The following is a 19182-nucleotide window of genomic DNA, read 5'->3' on the forward strand; positions in this document are numbered from 1 at the left end:
GACCGCCACCACCGGGGCGAGGAACAGCGCAGCCTCTGCCTCGGGCAGTGACTTGCCCGGGGACCCCGACCGTCCTGGGCTGGCCACGCAGTGATCCCGCCCGGCATCTGCAGGGGTTACTGGAGAGCAGCCTGGGCTTGGCAAAGCTAAACCACAGCTGGCCCGCTGAACTGTGGGGCTGTCTTCTGTGAGCTGAACTGGGAACGGGGAGCGAGCTCCTAAAAGAGGTCACAGAGACCAGAAGCAACAGGGAACAACATAAACCCCACAGCCAAACACCCGGCAAACAGCAACACCATCCAGGATAAAAACAAATGAAGGAACATGGTTTTTCCATGTTGTTCACCTCAGACCAATGGCTAAACATCAATACCTAGAGTCCTGCGTGCAGGAGCACAAGCATTTCATCCTTAGGCTGTGGCTGCTTGCATCCTCACTGAGGAACCCGTGAGCTGTGAAGCCACGAGCAACACAAATAAATGTTGTGCAGACCAGTTACTTCAGCCAGTACTGAGGCATTTCTGAGCAATTCCCAGTAGCATTTTCAGTGGGCTCAGCTGGGTTTGCTTTAGGTGAAATGCTACCATCTGCTACAATTACATAGTTACTCTTTATAGTTCAGGCTTAATGATGCTTATTGAGGTTGGGTGTTTTTGTTGGCTGAGTCCTGTCACCAGCTTGGCACGGATTGGCAAAGGCAACTCTAAGGGCTGTAGTTTGAGGCATAATTAGCAATATGTGAGCATTTCACAGGGGCATGGGTGACGGAAGGATGTGGCGGGAGCTCTGCTTTATTCTGTGCTGAGGCTGCAATGCAGGAAACAGAAGAGGTCTGTTCCATGGGGGTCAACAATAATAAGCAGGCGCAGAGGTGTGGCAAGTTTGAACATCTGTGTGTCAGATCCCTGTCACCCACTGCTGGCTGTGTCACTTCTGTTTCCTCAGCCATGGAGGAAAAGGACCAGGTTCAAAAACTATGTGGCTTAATTCATCTGTGCATGTAAGACCCCTAAAAGATCAGGTTGTGATGCCCTGAAAGTGTGTAACCACAGTTCATGCTGTGTTTAACCCCAGCCATTCTCTGGTGGGTTTGTCCGAGAGGGATGTGTGTAATTCCTGCACCGTTTCCCATGAGCTACCTCCCATACTCCGAAAGGGGGACTCAGCACCTCACATACACATAGAAATGACCTGCACCACACGGTGTGTTACAATCTTCCATAACCCAACAATTTATTTAAACTTACATCACAAAGAGAATCTATTAATAAAATACATCAGTTCACACCAGTCTGCATTGCCATTTTTTAAGGGTAAGCATCTTTCTTCACTTTATATTAAAACTTTATAGAGGTAAAAACTACTGCATTGTACCCGCAGTTCTGGAAATCTAGTGTAACATCAGGCAGGTTACAGAGGAACTTTCAGAGCTGATTACACTTCAGTTAACCTCACATTTTTGGCACATCTGAATGCTTTTTATTTTCTTCTTAACATAAAATAACTCTATAGCAAGTCAGAGAATCATTGACATAAAAGCATCACTATCCAATGGCAAGTGCTGCCAAAAAGCATACAAAAATTGCATCATTTGGTTACAAAATAGATACTCTTAGTTCTTTACCCCAAGGCTTAACATCGAAGTGCTGCGACAGAAAAGGGCCAGGACCAGGGCCAGCCTTGCCGAGCTGCTGCTGGTCACTTTGCTGCAAGGCTTTGCTTCCCTAAATCCCAGGGTGATGTGCTAACAAGGTGCCGGTGGCTTTCGCCTTGCCAGCGGAGGCTTCTACAGCACCCTCCCGCAGGAGAGGATCCACGGGTCCATGTCACCTCCTCCTCAGGAGTGCTGCTCGAGGGACACGGTGCACACATACAGAGCGGTGCTCAGGAGGGGCCGTGCTCCTGCACTGGTGGCCTTGGCACTGTGGTGGCTGCAGGTCCTGTGGTGGAGCACACAGAGCCGCTGCTCCGGCCGGGCTGCTCCTGCCTGGCACTGCGGCAGCTGCTGCCGTGCAAGCGTAAGCAGGAACAGATCCCTGACGGTAGTGCTGGGCCAGGCACGTATTTGTACAAGTATCTGCAGTTGTCTTCACCTGCTTGCTGTGGGTTTGGGTGCTTTTTGTCGTACACCACGAACTCCAGCTGCTGTGAGCTTCTGGTGTTCTATCCAAAGTAAAAAGCAGCCCTTGGTGCTTGCAGCCGGCGTTAGTTTTTCCCTGGCTGTTGAGCTGTACTGTTTTGATCAGTTTGGCACATGAACTAGTCATTGGTTTATGTTTCACTGGTGGCAGGCTCCACATGCTGCTGTTCAGTGAGATGGCTATTGTATTGGTTCTGTCCCTTCTGCTCATGTTGCTCTGGCAGAAACAAAGAAATAGGAGTGAATTGCTGCAGTTCAGGAGAGACTGATGTAGCAGATGTAGCACTTCTGAGCTTTCTGATTGCAGGAGAGCTGGACGGTCACTTTTCTTTAAAGGAAAATGAATGTTGATAGCTGCATTCTGTGCATCTTCCCAAAGCTCTGGTCAAACAAAATCTCCTTTTTCTTGATTCAGCTCTCCTACTACTCCTTTGCTGAAGCCCTTTGTCTGAAATCCTTTCTGCTGAGGCCAGTGAGCATTCCCAAAAAGAGCTCAGGGCTGATAGGAATCCTCCTTGCCTACCTCCCCTAGAGAAACTGAAGAAAGGACCTGAATACTTGCTGTGTTACGGAAAGAAAGAAAGTACACTGATAGTGGACCAGTGGTTGATGGGATGTTTGAAACTTACAGAAGAGAAACAACAAGGTATCCATGGTACTCTTCGCATGTAATTTACTGACCCTGAAAGGTGGCCCTGACAAAAACCCTCCAAAAACCAAACTCGCTCACAAAGTCAGTTTTTGCCTCACATCCATGGTGAGAATTCAGCCCTGCACCTATTCCCATTTCCTGTTCAGCACTGGCTCTGAGCACAGCCAAAGCTGGTGGGAGTCCTTTGGGAGGCACCAGTGCAGGGCACGGAGCAGTGCGGATGGAGGAGCTTTGGCTGAACCGGTCGCTCTGCACCAGAGGCAAGCACAGGGTGGGATGGAGCTGCGACACCTCTCCTGGTGCAGAGAAGAGAGTGCTGCTGCAGTGGATAAAGCCAGCTTGATACCTTCACCCGGGTATAGTGCAACTTCTGCTCATGTAAAGCGCTGTGGGAAGTAGCCAGCTGCTTGGTATAGAGTGTGGATGAAGAGGCAGCTACAGCCCAGCTTTCACCCCTGGCTCCTGGGGCAGGAAGGGCTGTTCTGCTGTGGGTGTTACCTTCTGGCACCAGCAGAATGTTCATGCTCTTTACAACCTCTGCAAGTTAAAGTGTCGAGGCGCAACAAACTATGTAGCAGTGCATTCCTTATATTTCATGTACAAAAAAGGGCTCAAGGCTGGGAGCAAGAAGGCACAAACTTGGGAAATAACATAGCTGAGGAGTTTACACAAAAGTACTATGTCATTTATTAGGCATTACTTAGCACTTAGTTCACATTTTGCCCCCAAATTTCCCAAAGCAACACGTTTCCCCACTTCCTTTCCCTTCGTCCCCTTCTTTTGGATAAAGCTGCCTGTGCTCTATAGATACAGTTGCTGCAGAATATAATGTGAACACAGATAAATACAACATACACAGCAAAAAATGTAGTATAGTATTACAATAGTCAAATAATGTCGTTAGCCTCAAGCTGCGGCAGTGCCTATAGGGAACCGGTTCAAGAGGAGCAAGTGGAGCCACTGTACAGGAGCAAACAGCGTCGGCAGTGTCAGGCAGAGCGAGGGACTGAGGGGACGCTTCCTCAGGGAGCCTGGGCAGGATGGATGGATGTCGGGAATCACGGGATCTGCTCTCCTGGGACACCCACCCAGCGCCTCGGAGACTCCTCCAGCCCAGATCAGTCCTGTGGCAGGTCCTTGGAACACCTTTACATCGGGTCACTGTGCGCACACCTGCAGTCACCCCACATTTCTCCTTTAGGCTAGGTTTGCTTTAGAATCTTTTTTTTTTAACTTTTAACTTTTGATTTTTTTTTTTCTTACAACTGTTAAAAAAGTTTCATGGTAAAAATAGCTCACTATATGATACATATACCCAAAGTGGTGCGATACTTTATATAATAAAAGATGAAAATAGTCACTTTCCATAATAAAAATAAGTTCTATTTTTTGCTTATTTTACAATATACTTAATAATTCTTTTCTTCTTCTTCACTCTGAAAGTAAATAGGTCCCATTTTGATAGCGCTTCTGAGTCGATTAAAGTGGCAAGAGACTGGAGAATGGCTTATAAGCACTTGGAGCAGCCGCATTCCACATGTCTCTCCAGTTCCTCCGTGAAGGTGGAGCCATCCATGCACTGGAAGAAGTATTTCCGCCGCTTGCTGCGGAGGGGCACGCAGCACTGCCCGCTGCCGCACGCGCCGCGGCACTCCAGGCGCGGCACTTTGGAGGCAGTGGCACACGACGTGTAGCCCTGCTGCTTACGGACAACTTCCCGGATGATGTCTCCTTGGCAGAGGTTCTCTGCAAGGCAACAGAGATGGGAAGGAAACAACATGTGGTAACTATTGCAGCAGGTATTCCCCAACCACCAGCCAGCAGCCCTGCACTTATAATGGTGTTCAAGGCAAACAGACTGCATGAGAAGCACCTTCATCTTTTACTGCTTCGGACCTGCCATCAAACCCGAGCTGGTGTTACACAAATGTGCAATATCCGGCACAAGGCAGAGGCCTGCTTGCCTTGATCAGCACTTCTGGAAGTGCTCTAATGAATGCTGAGTGTTGAATCCTGCAACACTCCTGCAAAATATGGATTAGCTGGACTATGTCTGCTTCTCAGGCTCACGGGTCAGCCTGTTCCACATGGCGTTAGCGATGTGGGATACCCAAAAATGTCTGTGCTGTTCTGCAGTCACTGTGCAGCAGCCACATTCTGGTGGGGCTGTGTCTGTCTGTAATTTGGGAAGTTTGTGGTTCATTCACAGGAAAGGCACAGCCAGAATAAAACTAATACAAGCCAGCTCCTTCCTTCTGTACAGGAACACAGAAAGGCAGAAGGGATGAAGCCAGGACTCCCTGAGTTCCCAGGGAGCTTTTTCAGGTCAGGGCAGCACAGCTGGGCCCTCAGCAGAGCTGGAAAGCCCAGCATGATCTGTGGGATTCCCCAGGAAACCCACCCAGCTGCACAAGGGAGAGCAAGCTGGGAATCTTTCCTGCCACCTCGGGTGAGCAGTACCTCCCTGGTGTGCAGGCTGAGACCTTTCCCAGCACTGCAATTAACCGATCCCTGCTGGCTGAGAGTAAACCTTGCAACAACCTCTCCTTCAAACATCCCCCAGGATCCTGGGAGCAGCAAGCCCTGAGGATTCGGGACACAGAGAATTAGACTCTTCACTACTCATGTCACCCTTTACACACATTTGGATAGCAGCTCGCTAGCTATTGTGTGCATCTTTCCTCCCCCCTCTATTGCCCTGCAGAGGCTGACTTGGCTTCATCTTCCACTATTTGCCATTTACCCCTAAATACAAGTCACATGGATGAGAGGCAAAGCCAAAGGTGTGACCCAGAGCCATACATACCTCTGTCGCAGTGCTCCCCGCTGTAGTTGGGATCACACTCGCAGTAGGGCTCCCCATGCTCTGACACTTTACACTGTCCATGGTTGCACTTCAGAGTCCTGCAGGGATTTGAGGAATTGTTCTTCTTGTCACAGTACATGCCTGTGTAGCCCTCCATGCACTTACAGGTGTAAGCAACATTGGCCACCATGCACTTACCGTGCAGACACCTGGAGAAAGAGAAGCATTTAGAGCTGGCCTGTGTTAGCTGCGGCAGTTCCTGTTCCCAGGGAGGTTTGATTTTGGCATTTCTGCACACGTCATTCCAGGATACTAATCCAAAACTAGCAGTTCAGTGTCAAGCACTCTGAAGAAACTGTGAGTTTTCAGGGAATCCTGGATAATGTTCAGAGAATACATTTAGGATTTGTGATCCTAAGTGATCTCTTTGGGAACCATCAGGCTGCTCCGCGAGCATGGACCAACGCTTGGCATCCCCATGAGACAGCTCACATCTACAGCACCATGCGTGGAGCTAAGTGCTGACAATCAAGCTGCATGCCCAGGCTTCCTCAGCAGAATTGCTCTACAAATACTATCAGGTGATGAAAAGCAGTGTGATAAAGGAAGGTGCCTGTGGAAAAGCCAAGTGCAGGCTTCCTGATGGGCAGCTGTACCTGAAGGGTTCCCTGGCTCACGTGGTTTGCAGGGAGCTCTGGTGTTCCTGAGGAATGCCACAGGGAGGATGTTGGTCCTCAGCAGGTTCTGACACCACCCCACTTTGGGGACAGGGACAGACCTGAAATGGGCTGAGGACAGAGAAGAAGGCAACACTGCCCAGCCAGGGAGAAACTGCTCAGGGCTTGTAAACCTTTGCTGTATCAGGCCCTACTTGACGTGAACCCATGTCTTCCTCTTATTTTGGTTTGTTTTCTTTCTGGTACTTTAAAATTGTTCTCTGCTTATGTTGAATCCCTGTACACAAATCACTTTTAAGCTTTGAACTAAAAAGCACAAATAATAAAAGCAGTTTCAGACAGGTCAAGACATGCAAAGTAATAAAGGCAGTCACAGTCTATATAAAGCAGGATTTTCTGCCTCACTAAACAAAGGCATGCTTGGGTAGTAACTCTTGTTACCATCAGCTAGTCACCTTTCCTCTCCGAGTGCTGGAGCAGACAGTGCAGCTGGGCACCACACTGCCCTCCACACAAAGGGCTTAGCTTTAAGGAGGCAGCTCCAAAAGGCTGAAGTGATGTAATGAAAGGTGGAACAGTATGTGAGCATTAACAATACGCACAGCTACTTTTCCTTGAGAGAACCAATCTCTCATCACATAAACATCTGGAACTCCTTTATTTTTCTCTGTCCAACCAAAACGTGTTGATGTTGATGTTGGAAATTCAAGGAGACATTTGGGTCTCTGAGTGTTTCTTCACTTGTGTCTTCATATTTGGTCTGTAAACTGTCAGGTGCTTCTCAACACCTTCCAGGGTTCTGTACTTTGCAGAACTAGACCCAGAAGCAATTTAACTCTGCCAAGTTAAATTTCTGCCATGAAGAGGGTGATTATTCACGGTGTCAATTTACCTGTCAAAAGTAGGTGCTTGTGAAAAGCTCCTTCCACCAATAGTGCAACCAAAGAAGCTTCTAAAACAAAAGTACTTCCATCTGCTTGTGGAGCTGCCCACTGCTCTGTGTCAGAGCATTTCCTCCAGTGCTTGCCATAAGTAAGCTATTTACCCAGTGTCTCTGATGGATGTGGTTACTGAGCCTTTGAACTGTGAATGCTTTACACTCCCGCTCCCTTTGCATATGACCCCACGCTATCCTTTAAACTTGCATTTTAAAAGGGTGTTTCAGAGTGCAGTATTTAGAATTGTTCATGTTGGAGCCAATGACAGTGCTCAGGGCCTGAAGCTGCTGTGAGCATACCCCTATAGCATGACCCTCCACCTCACAGGCAGCTCAGCACCTCAGACGTGAGCCATGCCCATCAACAGGAGGCTTTGTATTTGAATGTGGAGTCCCAGCTGAGGGCATGGCCTGAAGTATTAGCACCTGAGCTCCTCCAGGACATCTGCTCATCTGCAGAACAAGCAGCATCAGAACAAGAAGTGGAAGCTGAGAGTTGCCACAGGGGCTGACTCACAACTCCATGCGTGAACCCAGCACCTCCAAAAATAGCCAGATGTGGGTTTGTAAGATGAAATGTAAAACACACATTAGCTGTAAAGCATCCGCCCTCCCAGCAGCATTAGTTTGAGCTTACCTGTGGTTAAGACACGGGTCTCCAGTCTCCTGGTCACACAGGGGGCCCGTCCAGCCTGGGTGACATTCACAGATCACACTTGCTTTCTCCAGGGACCGGCAGATGCCGTGCTTGCAGATGTTGCAGGACTTGCAGCCAGGAAGGACTCCCAGGGACTGCTGTGGTAAATCCTTGAAATCCTGCAGCTCGTTGTTGATGCGGACATCGTGGATACAGCCATGGAAACCGTTCGGTGTCTTATCTGCACCCTGGCGCAGCGACGACAAGCCAGAGGAGGTTGGGATCCCTTCAGAGAGAGGCATAAAGGGAAGGTTTGCTCACAGTTACAAGGGCAGTACAGAAATTGTAATTGCTAATGTTACTTTTGTCACAGGATCTTTAAAGAACTAATTTGCACAGGACCTCTGTAAGGTAGCAAAGACTCATTGTCCTCATTTTGCTAATGGAAATAAACAAAGGATACAGCACCACAGATCATGGCATTGAGACAGGGAGTGGAAAGAGTCCACCCCATCAAAACCAGCGCAGGAGAACTCTGGAGACAGGAAACAGCTTTAGGAGGCCAGGCCAAGCCTTTGTGCTCTTCATCCTGCTCCAGCGCTTGAAAGAGTTCCCATGCTGAGGTGGCCAGCAGGTTCTTTAGGATGCTTTCCCCTCCCCACTGACATCCCCTTAGGCTGCACTAGCATAAAATCCCAGACTGGTTTCGGTTGGAAAGGACCTTAAGATCACCCAGTTCCAACTCCTGCCACGGGCAGGGATGCCTCACAATACAGCGCCTGATGAAGAGTCCCTCTCCACATCCTTGTAGCCCCTTTCAGACACTGGAAGCTGCTCTGAGGTCTCCACGCAGCCTTCTCTTCTCCAGGCTGAACTGCCCCAACTTTCTCAGCCCGTCTTCATACAGGAGGTGCTCCAGCCCCTGATCACCCTTGTGGCCTCCTCCAGACTTGCTCCAATGGCTCCATGTCCTTCTTATGCTGAGGACGCCAAGAATTTGCTATCCATAAGTGACTCCACTGTTAAAGGTGGTCTTAAAACAAGCCAGAATCTTTGTTTAAGTGTGTGATAGGAGGAAAGTTGCTAAACCAGGTGATGTAGTTGGAGACGGACCAAACTGAGGGTACGTGAAAGCCCAGGTGTCTTGAAGCTGAGTGTATGCTGGGAACAACTGCTCTGGGGTAGTGCAGTTACTTTAATGGACCAGTCTCCAGCGGGAGGGCAGCTGCTATCTCTGGGTATGCTGCACACAGACCAGTGGCATATGCAGCACAGTGAGGGTTTAGAAAGAAGCAAGAAGGATTTTAATGGGCAACCAAAGAAGTCTCCACTGAGCCCTTGTGGCACCCAGCAGTCCTTCACTTCAGGTCTCAGGTTCGTCCTGTGAATGCATTTTTTGTAGGACCCTTTTGAGAATCAGTATTGATCCACAGAGCTCATCCATTAACAAAACTTTTCCATGTGGTTACTTCCAAGTTCCCTGTGGCTAAATTGCTGTTGGTATCTTTTATGCTATGCTAAAGGGAGAAATTGTGATGGCCTCATCAGCAAATCACCTTTGATGCATAATGCTCTTTAGCAGCCTATAACATTCTCAGTATGAGCCCATTATCAAGGTTCAGCTCTGTACAAAGTAAGATAAGCCACAGTTCTGATTTACAAGGGCAATATTCAGGGTTCCGTTATGAAAGTGTTATTAAGGGGAATTATATACAAAAGGCTTGACCAGCACCAAGTGAGGTTTATAACAGTTTCTACTGTTGGCTTCAATGAATTTCTTGGAAAAAGACCAAAGACCTTCTGAGTCTATAATTGTTCTGCTGACTGTTGTATTTAGAATTGGCTGACTAAAAGTTCAAGAACTCCATGTCACTGAAAGGGACAGATATCAGCATTCAGTCCAGAACAGAGCTGGAGAAGGGGGTGGCTGACGAAGCCAAGCCAACTGGGCAGAGGACAGCCTTCACTCTGTCTCTCATATTCGCACACCTAATCTGTGGGATACTCATTATTCTGGACATCTGTTCCCCATCCCACTTGGCCTCGCCTTCCCCCCACATTCAGTACTGAATGTGAACAAACTTCTTAACTGAAGTTTGGTCAGTTCTGAGATATTTCTAATACTGGAGCTCTGGCTTCAGTTTCCAATGAGATAACTACAAGCCAAGTTCTCAGTCAGCTTGTGCTTATGTGTATTAATTATATGGTATGGAGGTTTTAATCCCATTCCCCCCTCTCCCTCTTTTTTATCCTGTATAAAATGCCCAGCAGCAATACCACTCATTTACGGTATATATAAACCTACTGACTACTGAGCTGCTTTTTTTTGCTGTATCTGTTTGTGATACTTTCATTGTATTCTTCAACCACCACATCTCGGTGCCAGCCAGTTCTAAAAGCTTTAGAAATGACAAACTGTTGTCACCATAGCTGTATAGCCCAGGAGCTGCCTGTGCAGAAGTCAACTTCCTGCTCTGTGGTGAGAGCTTGTGCTGCTGTGTGCTGGGGCACCCATGGACTGTGGAGCCTGAAGCAGAGCAGCAGAGATGTGGATTCCAGGCTTCTGTTCAGGGAAGCAGCCTCTGGCAGAGGGAACAGCAAAATGCTGGTTTCTCCCCGCCTGGAGAGTCCCCTCCATAGGCTGGAAGATGATTTGCTTCTGGGAAGATGTGTTACAACCTCAAGGTCCAGAGCAAGCCACTGTACCTCCAATGTAGAGTGGTGTGTTGAGGCTGACTGAAGACTGCTTCTGGAGTTTCCCCAGACTCTTGGGAGTCCCCTTGTCCACCACCAGGTTCAGAGTCTGATTCAGCATCACGAGCTCCACACTATGAAACTGCCCATCGTTTACTGTTTCCACGCTAAAAGTAAAAGAGAAAAAGAGAATTAGATGATGTTAATAATGAACAGCCTCTCTCCTGTGCCATCCTGCTACTACACCTTGCAAGGCACAGCTCCCATTCCATGCTCCTTCACAGTCACTGTGTTCTCAAGGTTTCCTCTAGTGTGAGTCTTCAAGGTACAAATCTAAACACCACTGATGCAGGCATAAATACCACTGTGCAGGCAGTACCTCCACATATACAACACTCAAGAAAACAGCAACCAGGGGAACAGCTACTGCAGTTCTGCTTCCCCGGGCAGGAAGCCCAGTGCGTAGCTACAGGATATCTTGGCTTTGGTGACAAAATGAGTGACAATGCCCTGTTGCGTGCTCTCAGGCACAGCTTGCCATCCTCTGCCACACTGCCCATGTTGCAGGCTGTATCACTCAAATGATTTCCTCTTGCATGGTTACACTTGGAGCATTTACCAGAGCAGGGGGGCTGCAGCTTGGGCAGGAGATCGGGGGGGGCCACTGAAACCAGCATTTCCTGAAGTATCTTGTAAGCATATGCTGAGGTGTAAGGAGGGGCTGAGCTTCTTAGAGCCAGAGAAGGAATTCAGGAGGTTTTGGCTTACAAATGGCTGGGGTACTTTGATGAACAAAAGGGTGCTGGAGAGGGACTCTTCATCAGGGACTGTAGCGATAGGAGCAGGGGTGATGGGTTCAAAGTGAAACAGGGCAAGTTCAAGTTAGATATAAGGAAGAAGTTCTTTCCTGTGAGGGTGCTGAGGTGCTGGCACAGGGTGCCCAGAAAAGCTGTGGCTGCCCCATCCCTGGCAGTGTTCAAGGCCAGGTTGGACACAGGGGCTTGGAGCAAGCTGCCCTAGTGGAAGGTGTCCCTGCCTGTGGCAGGGGTTGGAGCTGCATGAGTTTTAAGGTCCCTTCAAACACAAACTATTCCAGGATTCTAATAGAAGAGTCCTACCTGAACGCAAGGAAAACTCACAACTTGCTATTCCTCTTTGAGGACCATTTTAGGTGGAGTTTGAGTCTTGAGAATAATACAGCGGGGACTTCTGGGGGCAGAGGGAGCAGGAGACCATCTGAGCAGACAAGATATTAAAGATGCCCTGTATTTACTCCTCAGGTGTTTGTAACACTGATTTTCCAATGCATGGAGCCTGTGGTGAGTCAGATAACTCAGCAGCTCTTTGTTAGTCTGCACCACATACAGTGTTCACCTTCACCCTCAGCTCAGGCTCCCAGAAACCAAAAGGTGCAGTGATACAATTTAATTTGCATCACACCATCATGTGTTTATTTTCAGGGCAGCTACAGCTTTCTGGCCTTTATGATGCCTGTGGAAATGCTCTAAACCAACCTGATACCTTCATGTGCTGCTAAAAGCAGGGAGGGGCAAGGGTGGGATTACCTGCTCTTGAGCAAGGAGGGGTTCATACTAGGCTGGCAGTTACAGATGTGATGGGACTTGTCCACTGCTGTAGAGGTAATTGAATGGTGCAGCCTCTGCTCCAGGCACATGCAAACACCAGTGCATAATGAGGATCTAATAGCAGTAGCAGTTACAGCCGGAATTAGCCTGTGGGCTATGTAAACTGCCCCCACACATGGTGCTGCCAACACACCTTCAGCCTGGCCTGCGAGCACCCTCTGCCAAATGCCTCCCAGCAGCTGGGTGGTGGTTCTGTAATGCATGGGTAGAGATAGAAAGCACCAAATGTGGGATTTAGGCATCCTGAGATCCTGCTTAACCAACAATATGGATTTGGGATCACTGCACAAGTGGTAAGTACCATATTAAAATGCAAAAGGTTAGTATTAAGAATGGGTTTCTGTTTATTCCAATGGCCCGTAAGCTCAGCATTGTCTCAGTAAGCTGCAAAGCCACAGGTCTGGTTCCATTGGGGTGTTCTGTAAAGCTCCAGCACAGATGTCTCAGCTATTTTCCCAGCTTTTCCTTCCTATCATTGAGAGGAACAGGCACACTTAAGGAGTCACTCATCTCTAGGGATGAAACCACCATTAAGATGTGTCTACCTCTTAACCTAGATGACACACTGCCCCTGTGTAGTGCCCAGTCCTGCATAACTGATGTGCAAAGCTTTTGTAGCATGTGAATAGGCCCTCAGCTTCAGAAACAAATTACATGACATGGAATTTACTGGAATTCAGTTGTTTCTGGAAGAAGTCTCATTTTTCTAGTGTTTTTCAGTAGACCTGACACAACCAATTATACATGAGCAATGTCAGGCAGCGAGGCAGCTCCGCAGGCGTTTCTGAGGGTGTGCTTGTCCAAGAGTGTGCTGCTGCCCCACAGGTTTTGGGACAGATCATGAGCACAAATGCCTTTAAAGGTTTACATAAGACTGCACAAGCTATAAGCTGACAGCAGTGTATGAGCACCTTCACTGTGCACCTTCACATAAGCCTGAGGCTAGCTCTGTCACAGAAGGGGAAAGCTCAGCTGCACAAACTGCAGGACAGTGGCTGCTGCCTGTCCTCAGGGTGTTGAGGGACCCCAGGAGCCCGGCCTAGGAAGCCTGGAGCTGCTGGTGCCGTGTGAAGTGTTTTCAGGTGACCTTGCACAAAATCCAGGTGCAGTGATCCTGCAGCCTGCCTCGGAGCGCAGCTCTGCCAGGCACTGCAGGCACGGAACTGTGTGGTTGGGGCAGGGGGCTGAGGACTGACCCATTGCCCAGGGTGACCCAGCGGGTGTCACCACCGCACGCTGCGGGGCCCACACCTCCTGCAGGATGCTTCATGGACTGACAACTCAAATGAATTTGGGAACAGCCAGTCCAGACATTCTGTTTGGATATTCCTGAACCCTGGTAAGTATCTGCCGTGTTACATGGAACAGCTGTGTAAGGGTAGTATGCCGACGGGTGATCCCTGGGTGATCCCTGTGTATCCACTGCTGTGTTGCAATGCTGAATTCATAGGAGTGAAGTACTTCCAGCTGAAAGGTGAGAGATAAGTGGAAAAGCCAATTTGTGACTGTTGGTCTGTGCAGAAGCGCCAGTGAAAGGATGAAGCACAGCCAAACTCCACGAGTGTGTGAGCTGAGCACTGCAGAGGGGGATGGATGTGTGCAACAGGGAGCCCTTCCTGCTGGGATCAAGAGCTGAAGCTCACACACAAAACTCCATCGTTATCTGCAGAGGGCCAAGCTGTGACCATGTGTCAAAAGACAACACTATCATGTCTGGCAGTGCTGGCTCTTCCTAAGGCCAGGATTTCACTGGCATTAATCTCCCACTCCTCCACAGCATGTGTGTTTCCCAGATTATGCCTCGACCAACAGGCAAACACAAGTGTGTGTGTTCCGATGGCAGCAGCCACTCCACATGAGGCCCCAGCCTGTCACCATCCCCATGGCAGGGGTTATGCTGGGAAGGAGCTGGTACATGTGCAGGGGTGTTAATTCTGACGCTTGTAACTGGGAGTTACAACAGTCTGTGCCTGGTCTCCGAGAAACAACGTGATTTACAGCCATCACCCGCACTGCAGGTTTGTAAAGCAGATAAAGTCCAAGCAGGCAAAGCACTCATTTGCTTTCCAAGACAACGCAAAGATACGATAGAAAAGCTGAATGTGGACAGCCAGGATGGCAGAGACTCCCCAGCCAGGAGACACTTGTGTCACAGCACTTCTGGCTGTTGCTGACAGAAAGATATTCAGATGCCTTTGGATTTTGACAGAAGAGACAACACTGAGGGAGAAACCAGTGCTGAGAGAGATGCTACATGAACTCTCCTTGGAGCCTCCTCTGCAGCCGGGCCTTTAGGAGACTCGGCAATCGTCTGAGACAGCTGGAGACAGTGGCTTGGCTGGAGATGAAGGGAGGAAAGCCACAGACATTGAGCAGTGCATCACCAGGCAGCTCTTAGCACAAACTGCTGCGCTCGGCTGGATTTTCAGGGGGCCTCTTCCTGACCCAGCATTCTGCAAGGGGTTTGCTGAAGTCTTGCTGGGGATCAGGTGGGTGTCACGGAGCCCTTTCTCCTGCAGCACCCTGAGGTGTGTAAATACCTGCCTCCGAGGAGGTCCATCAGCAATCTGGACAGTGCCAGGGGCTGTGGGGTGACCTGATGAGCTGTGACTCAATAGGCTGTGACCCAATGGGCTGTGAGTTGATGGGCTGTGATGCGATGTGCTGTGACCCAATGGGCTATGACTCGATGGGCTGTGACCTGATGGGCTGTGACCCGACAGGCTGTGACCTGATGCGCTGTGACCCAGCAGCTGTGACTGGGTGGCTGTGACCCAATGCGCTGTGTCCTGATGTGCTGTGACCCGATGTGCTGTGTCCCGATGCACTGTGTCCCGATGCGCTGTGACCCGATGGGCTGTGACCCGATGGGCTGTGTCCCGATGTGCTGTGACCCGATGTGCTGTGTGCCTGATGTGCTGTGTCCCGATGGGCTGTGTCCCGATGCGCTGTGTCCCGATGTGCTGTGACCCGATGGGCTGTGTCCCGATGGGCTGTGACCCGATGGGCTGTGACCCGATGTGCTGTGACCCGATGTGCTGTGACCCGATGTGCTGTGACCCGATGGGCTGTGACCCGATGTGCTGTGTGCCTGATGTGCTGTGTCCCGATGTGCTGTGACCCGGCGGCTGTGACCCGATGTGCTGTGTCCCGATGTGCTGTGACCCGATGGGCTGTGTCCCGATGGGCTGTGTCCCGATGGGCTGTGACCCGATGCGCTGTGACCCGATGGGCTGTGACCCGATGCACTGTGTCCCGATGCGCTGTGTCCCGATGTGCTGTGACCCGATGCACTGTGTCCCGATGCGCTGTGTCCCGATGCGCTGTGTCCCGATGCGCTGTGTCCCGATGTGCTGTGACCCGATGGGCTGTGTCCCGATGGGCTGTGTGCCTGATGTGCTGTGTCCCGATGGGCTGTGTCCCAATGGGCTGTGTCCCAATGCGCTGTGTCCCGATGTGCTGTGACCCGATGGGCTGTGACCCGATGTGCTGTGTCCCGATGTGCTGTGACCCGATGTGCTGTGACCCGGCGGCTGTGACCCGATGTGCTGTGTCCCGATGTGCTGTGACCCGATGTGCTGTGACCCGGCGGCTGTGTCCCGATGGGCTGTGACCCGATGTGCTGTGTGCCTGATGCGCTGTGTCCCGATGTGCTGTGACCCGGCGGCTGTGACCCGATGGGCTGTGTGCCTGATGTGCTGTGTCCCGATGCGCTGTGTCCCGATGGGCTGTGACCCGATGTGCTGTGTGCCTGATGCGCTGTGTCCCGATGTGCTGTGACCGGGCGCACTGCGGGGCTCCGCCGAGGGCAGCGGCGAGGCGGGCGGGCAGCAGGGGGCGGTACAGCTCCGCGGACGGGCCCGGGCCCGGCGCTGCTCTCGGCCGTGCGCGGCCCGGGATCGCTGCTCTCCCGTTACCGCAGCACCCGCGCGTCCCCGCCTGCCCGCGGCCTGGCGCTGCCGGCCAAGGCCCCTGTGAGGGCTTTGCTGCCTCACGGGGCAGCCACAGTGCAAAGCCACGGAGAGGGAAAGGGGCTGAAGGGAGAAGCTGCACGGCTGCTGGATGTGAGCCAGCGGCTCTTCTCAGGGCACCAAGTCCTGGCCCTGGAGAGATCTCCAAGCTGTTAAAAAAGGGGAAAAATACAGGCATTTTAGCCAGCTTTCAACTGCAGTGTTTTGGGCCACTACCTCTGGATAGTGTATAGCTGACAGTAGAGACTTGCCGGAAAAAAGGGAGGAATTACGGTTGAAGAGTAAGCAAGGACTTTCAGGAATTTCGTAATTAACTTGCTAAAAAAAGTACGTGCTGAAAGGAACCAAAAGACCAGTTTCATATTTATATAGCGCCTGAAGACTCTTCAGGCCCCAAAGCCGCCTCAAGAGCAGGCTGGTGGGGACCCAGTTTGCCAGGCAGGGTCCCGACAGCACCTGCACGGGTCCTGTGGCCAGCCTGGTGCTGCGGAACCGCTGCAGCTCAGCTCCCTCCCAGGCGCAACCAGGTCTGGTCCGTGTCCCGCGGGAAGGGAAGTACCGCACGGCCGGCTCCGGTCCCACACGGCCCAGCCGGGGACACGGCTGCTGCTCGCCGGGCAGCAGCACCCTCACCCTTCTCCGCGTACCTCTGACAGGCCGGGTACGTGTCTGCCACAGCCGTTACCCCACCTTCCCCAGCGTGAGCCTCGCCGGCCGCGGCACCTCACCAGCCTTGGCCACCGAACAGAGGGAAGCGCTGCGTGTGTGAGGAGAGCCCCGCTTCACGGGACGGCCCTCGGAGCTGCCCTCACCGGGAGGAGGCCCCTGAGAGGGCTCGGCAGGAGGCTCCTTCAGGGCTCCCATCGCAGGGAGCTCACCCGTCCGAGCAGCTCCAGCAGGGTGAGCCACGGATCCGTGCACGGGGCATTGCACGCAGGTCAGGACATGGCCTCTGCTGCGGGCTCAGGCTCCAGAACACGAAGAAGTGAATGTGGAGGGATGTATATCCAACACAAAACCCTGGGCAGTGTATGAACGAACTGATTCCCACTCTCATTTTTGATCTATCCCACTTCTGTTTTCTTCCCCCTCTACCCCAGCCCCAAGCACACACAGACGTTATCAACACTGACTCCCCGTGCTCCAATACCCATGAGGGATTTCAAGTGGAGCCACTACAAACACGCTAGTGAACAGAAATGCATTAAAGGCTTAAAGCATTCAATTTGAACTTGTAAAATCAGGTTTCTGGGTTATTTTGTTTCACTGACAGACACCTTCAGCGCAGACAGCAGAGAACAGCAGGGCAGGGAAGTGAAAAACAAAATAGCTTTAAGTACCACAGCAAACCATGTCACTGAGGAAACATAACTATTAGTTATGCAAATGAGGACATCAGTTCATTAGCTACAGTCTCCAGATTTTCCTGACCTCTCTCTTAATAGGGACATGCCTTATCTGAAGCACAGAACAAAGCAAACACAAGTGACTGGGGAGTGAAGGCCGAGGGGAACGCTGAACTTAGCTGACCTGTGAAAGCATCTGCAGTAGAAGGGAAGGAGCAAAAACATGTCAGAAAGAGCACAAGGAGCTTGCAACATGTGGGAAGAGCAGGCACTGGAGAAGAGGTACCAGAATCCAGGAACACAGGGTGAGAGCTGCAGGGAACCGCATGAAGATGCCAGCAATGAGGGAGCTGTGACACTCACACCATGCCAGGCTGGCTTTAGGTATCAGCACTGATGGGTTTTCACCATTCCAAGCTACAGTTACCTCCTGCCCTTAGTTCCAGTTATAATCAGTCCTTGGCCTAAAACAGATTTAAACTTCTCCATGGCAACAAAGGCAAAATCGTAACTGGAGTAGTGTTTGTGCTACCTCTCCAGTAACACATCACTTCAAGCACTGTCATCTTCAGAAGCCAAAGAAAAAACACATGTTGAGAAAAAAAGAATGAAAATGCTAATGAAGCGCAAGACTCAGGAACTAGGAGGTGAAGGAGACAGTAAAGCACTTGAGTTCATTTTCAGCTTAAAATATACTCTCTATTGTTAAGTCCTGTTTTATGTGACTTGAGCATTAGGTCTCCTAGGCTGAGATGTTTTTCCTTGATACCTCCATTTTCATTTGCTGGGTTTTAAACCTTTTCTCCTCCTTACAACTCTAGACCACCCAAATAAACCACCTTTCTCTTCCTGGTGTTTACAGCCTTTAACCACTGGCAGCTGATTACCGTATCTCCCTTAATGATCGTTTGGCCAGGCCAATGCATATCTAATTTCCAGTCATAATTCAGTTCCTGCAGCACCCCTGCCAACAGTCAAAGTGATTGTATTACAGACCTTCCAAGGGAAAAGCAGGACCTTTTTTGTACCCCTGCACCATGCAATTAACACAATCCTGAGCTCTTTCGCTGGGTTATTCAGGAAAGGGTCAGATTCATGGCCAGGGCAAACACTCCTTGTTCACAGGGAATTCTCACAGTGTCCTGACATGGGAAGATGGTCTGACACCTCTCTCCAGCCCCGCTGCTGGGAGCTGATGCTATGCTGCTCTCCTGCAGCATCACTGTGCCTCTGCAGAGCTGAATGCTTCATTCTGCTGAGAATTTGTTAAATGCAAGTGTAATGGTAGTAAAAACAGCTCCAATGAGCTCCTCAAGCTCAAGGCCCCTCCTGAATGACGGATCACAACATTCCTGCCTTCCCATCTTACTCCACCAGAACAAGTTCACACATCACCGCACACAGCACACTGTGGTGCAATGAGCACGTCTGTGCCTGCACTGTAACATGCACCATATAAAAGAACAAACCCACTGAGTACAGAGTGTAACAACCATCACCTGAAGATCCTGCAGTGCCACTGGGACTCATTAAATCAGAAGGCAGGTCCCCGCACACACTGCACAGCCCAGCAGGGACAGGACTGAGCAAAGAGGTGACACTGTATGTGCGTGCTTGTGTGGCACACAAGGGACTGGGGACAGAACACGGTGCCTGGATTTACTTTCTAGCACCAT

At 50.5% G+C, this 19182-nt stretch overlaps 1 protein-coding gene across 4 annotated transcripts in view; it reads right to left on the minus strand.

Moving 5' to 3' along the window:
- Positions 1-1208: 1208 nt before the first annotated feature.
- The window catches only part of SLIT3 (slit guidance ligand 3), a 519568-nt gene continuing 501594 nt past the window's right edge, over positions 1209-19182 (minus strand). For all 4 annotated transcript variants that reach the window (XM_062629206.1, XM_062629204.1, XM_062629205.1 and 1 more), the window contains 4 exons: positions 10556-10710; positions 7850-8135; positions 5599-5807; positions 1209-4538 (listed from right to left, as the gene is read on the minus strand). In XM_062629206.1, coding sequence (XP_062485190.1) covers positions 4300-4538; positions 5599-5807; positions 7850-8135; positions 10556-10710 — 889 coding nt within the window. In that variant the 3' untranslated portion in view covers positions 1209-4299. The remainder of the gene's footprint in view (positions 4539-5598; positions 5808-7849; positions 8136-10555; positions 10711-19182) is intronic.

The sequence above is a fragment of the Pezoporus occidentalis genome, unplaced genomic scaffold, assembly GCF_034315485.1.
Source record: "Pezoporus occidentalis ecotype Australia unplaced genomic scaffold, CSIRO_AGI_Poc_V1 ctg33, whole genome shotgun sequence".
NCBI classification, from domain to species: domain Eukaryota; kingdom Metazoa; phylum Chordata; class Aves; order Psittaciformes; family Psittacidae; genus Pezoporus; species Pezoporus occidentalis.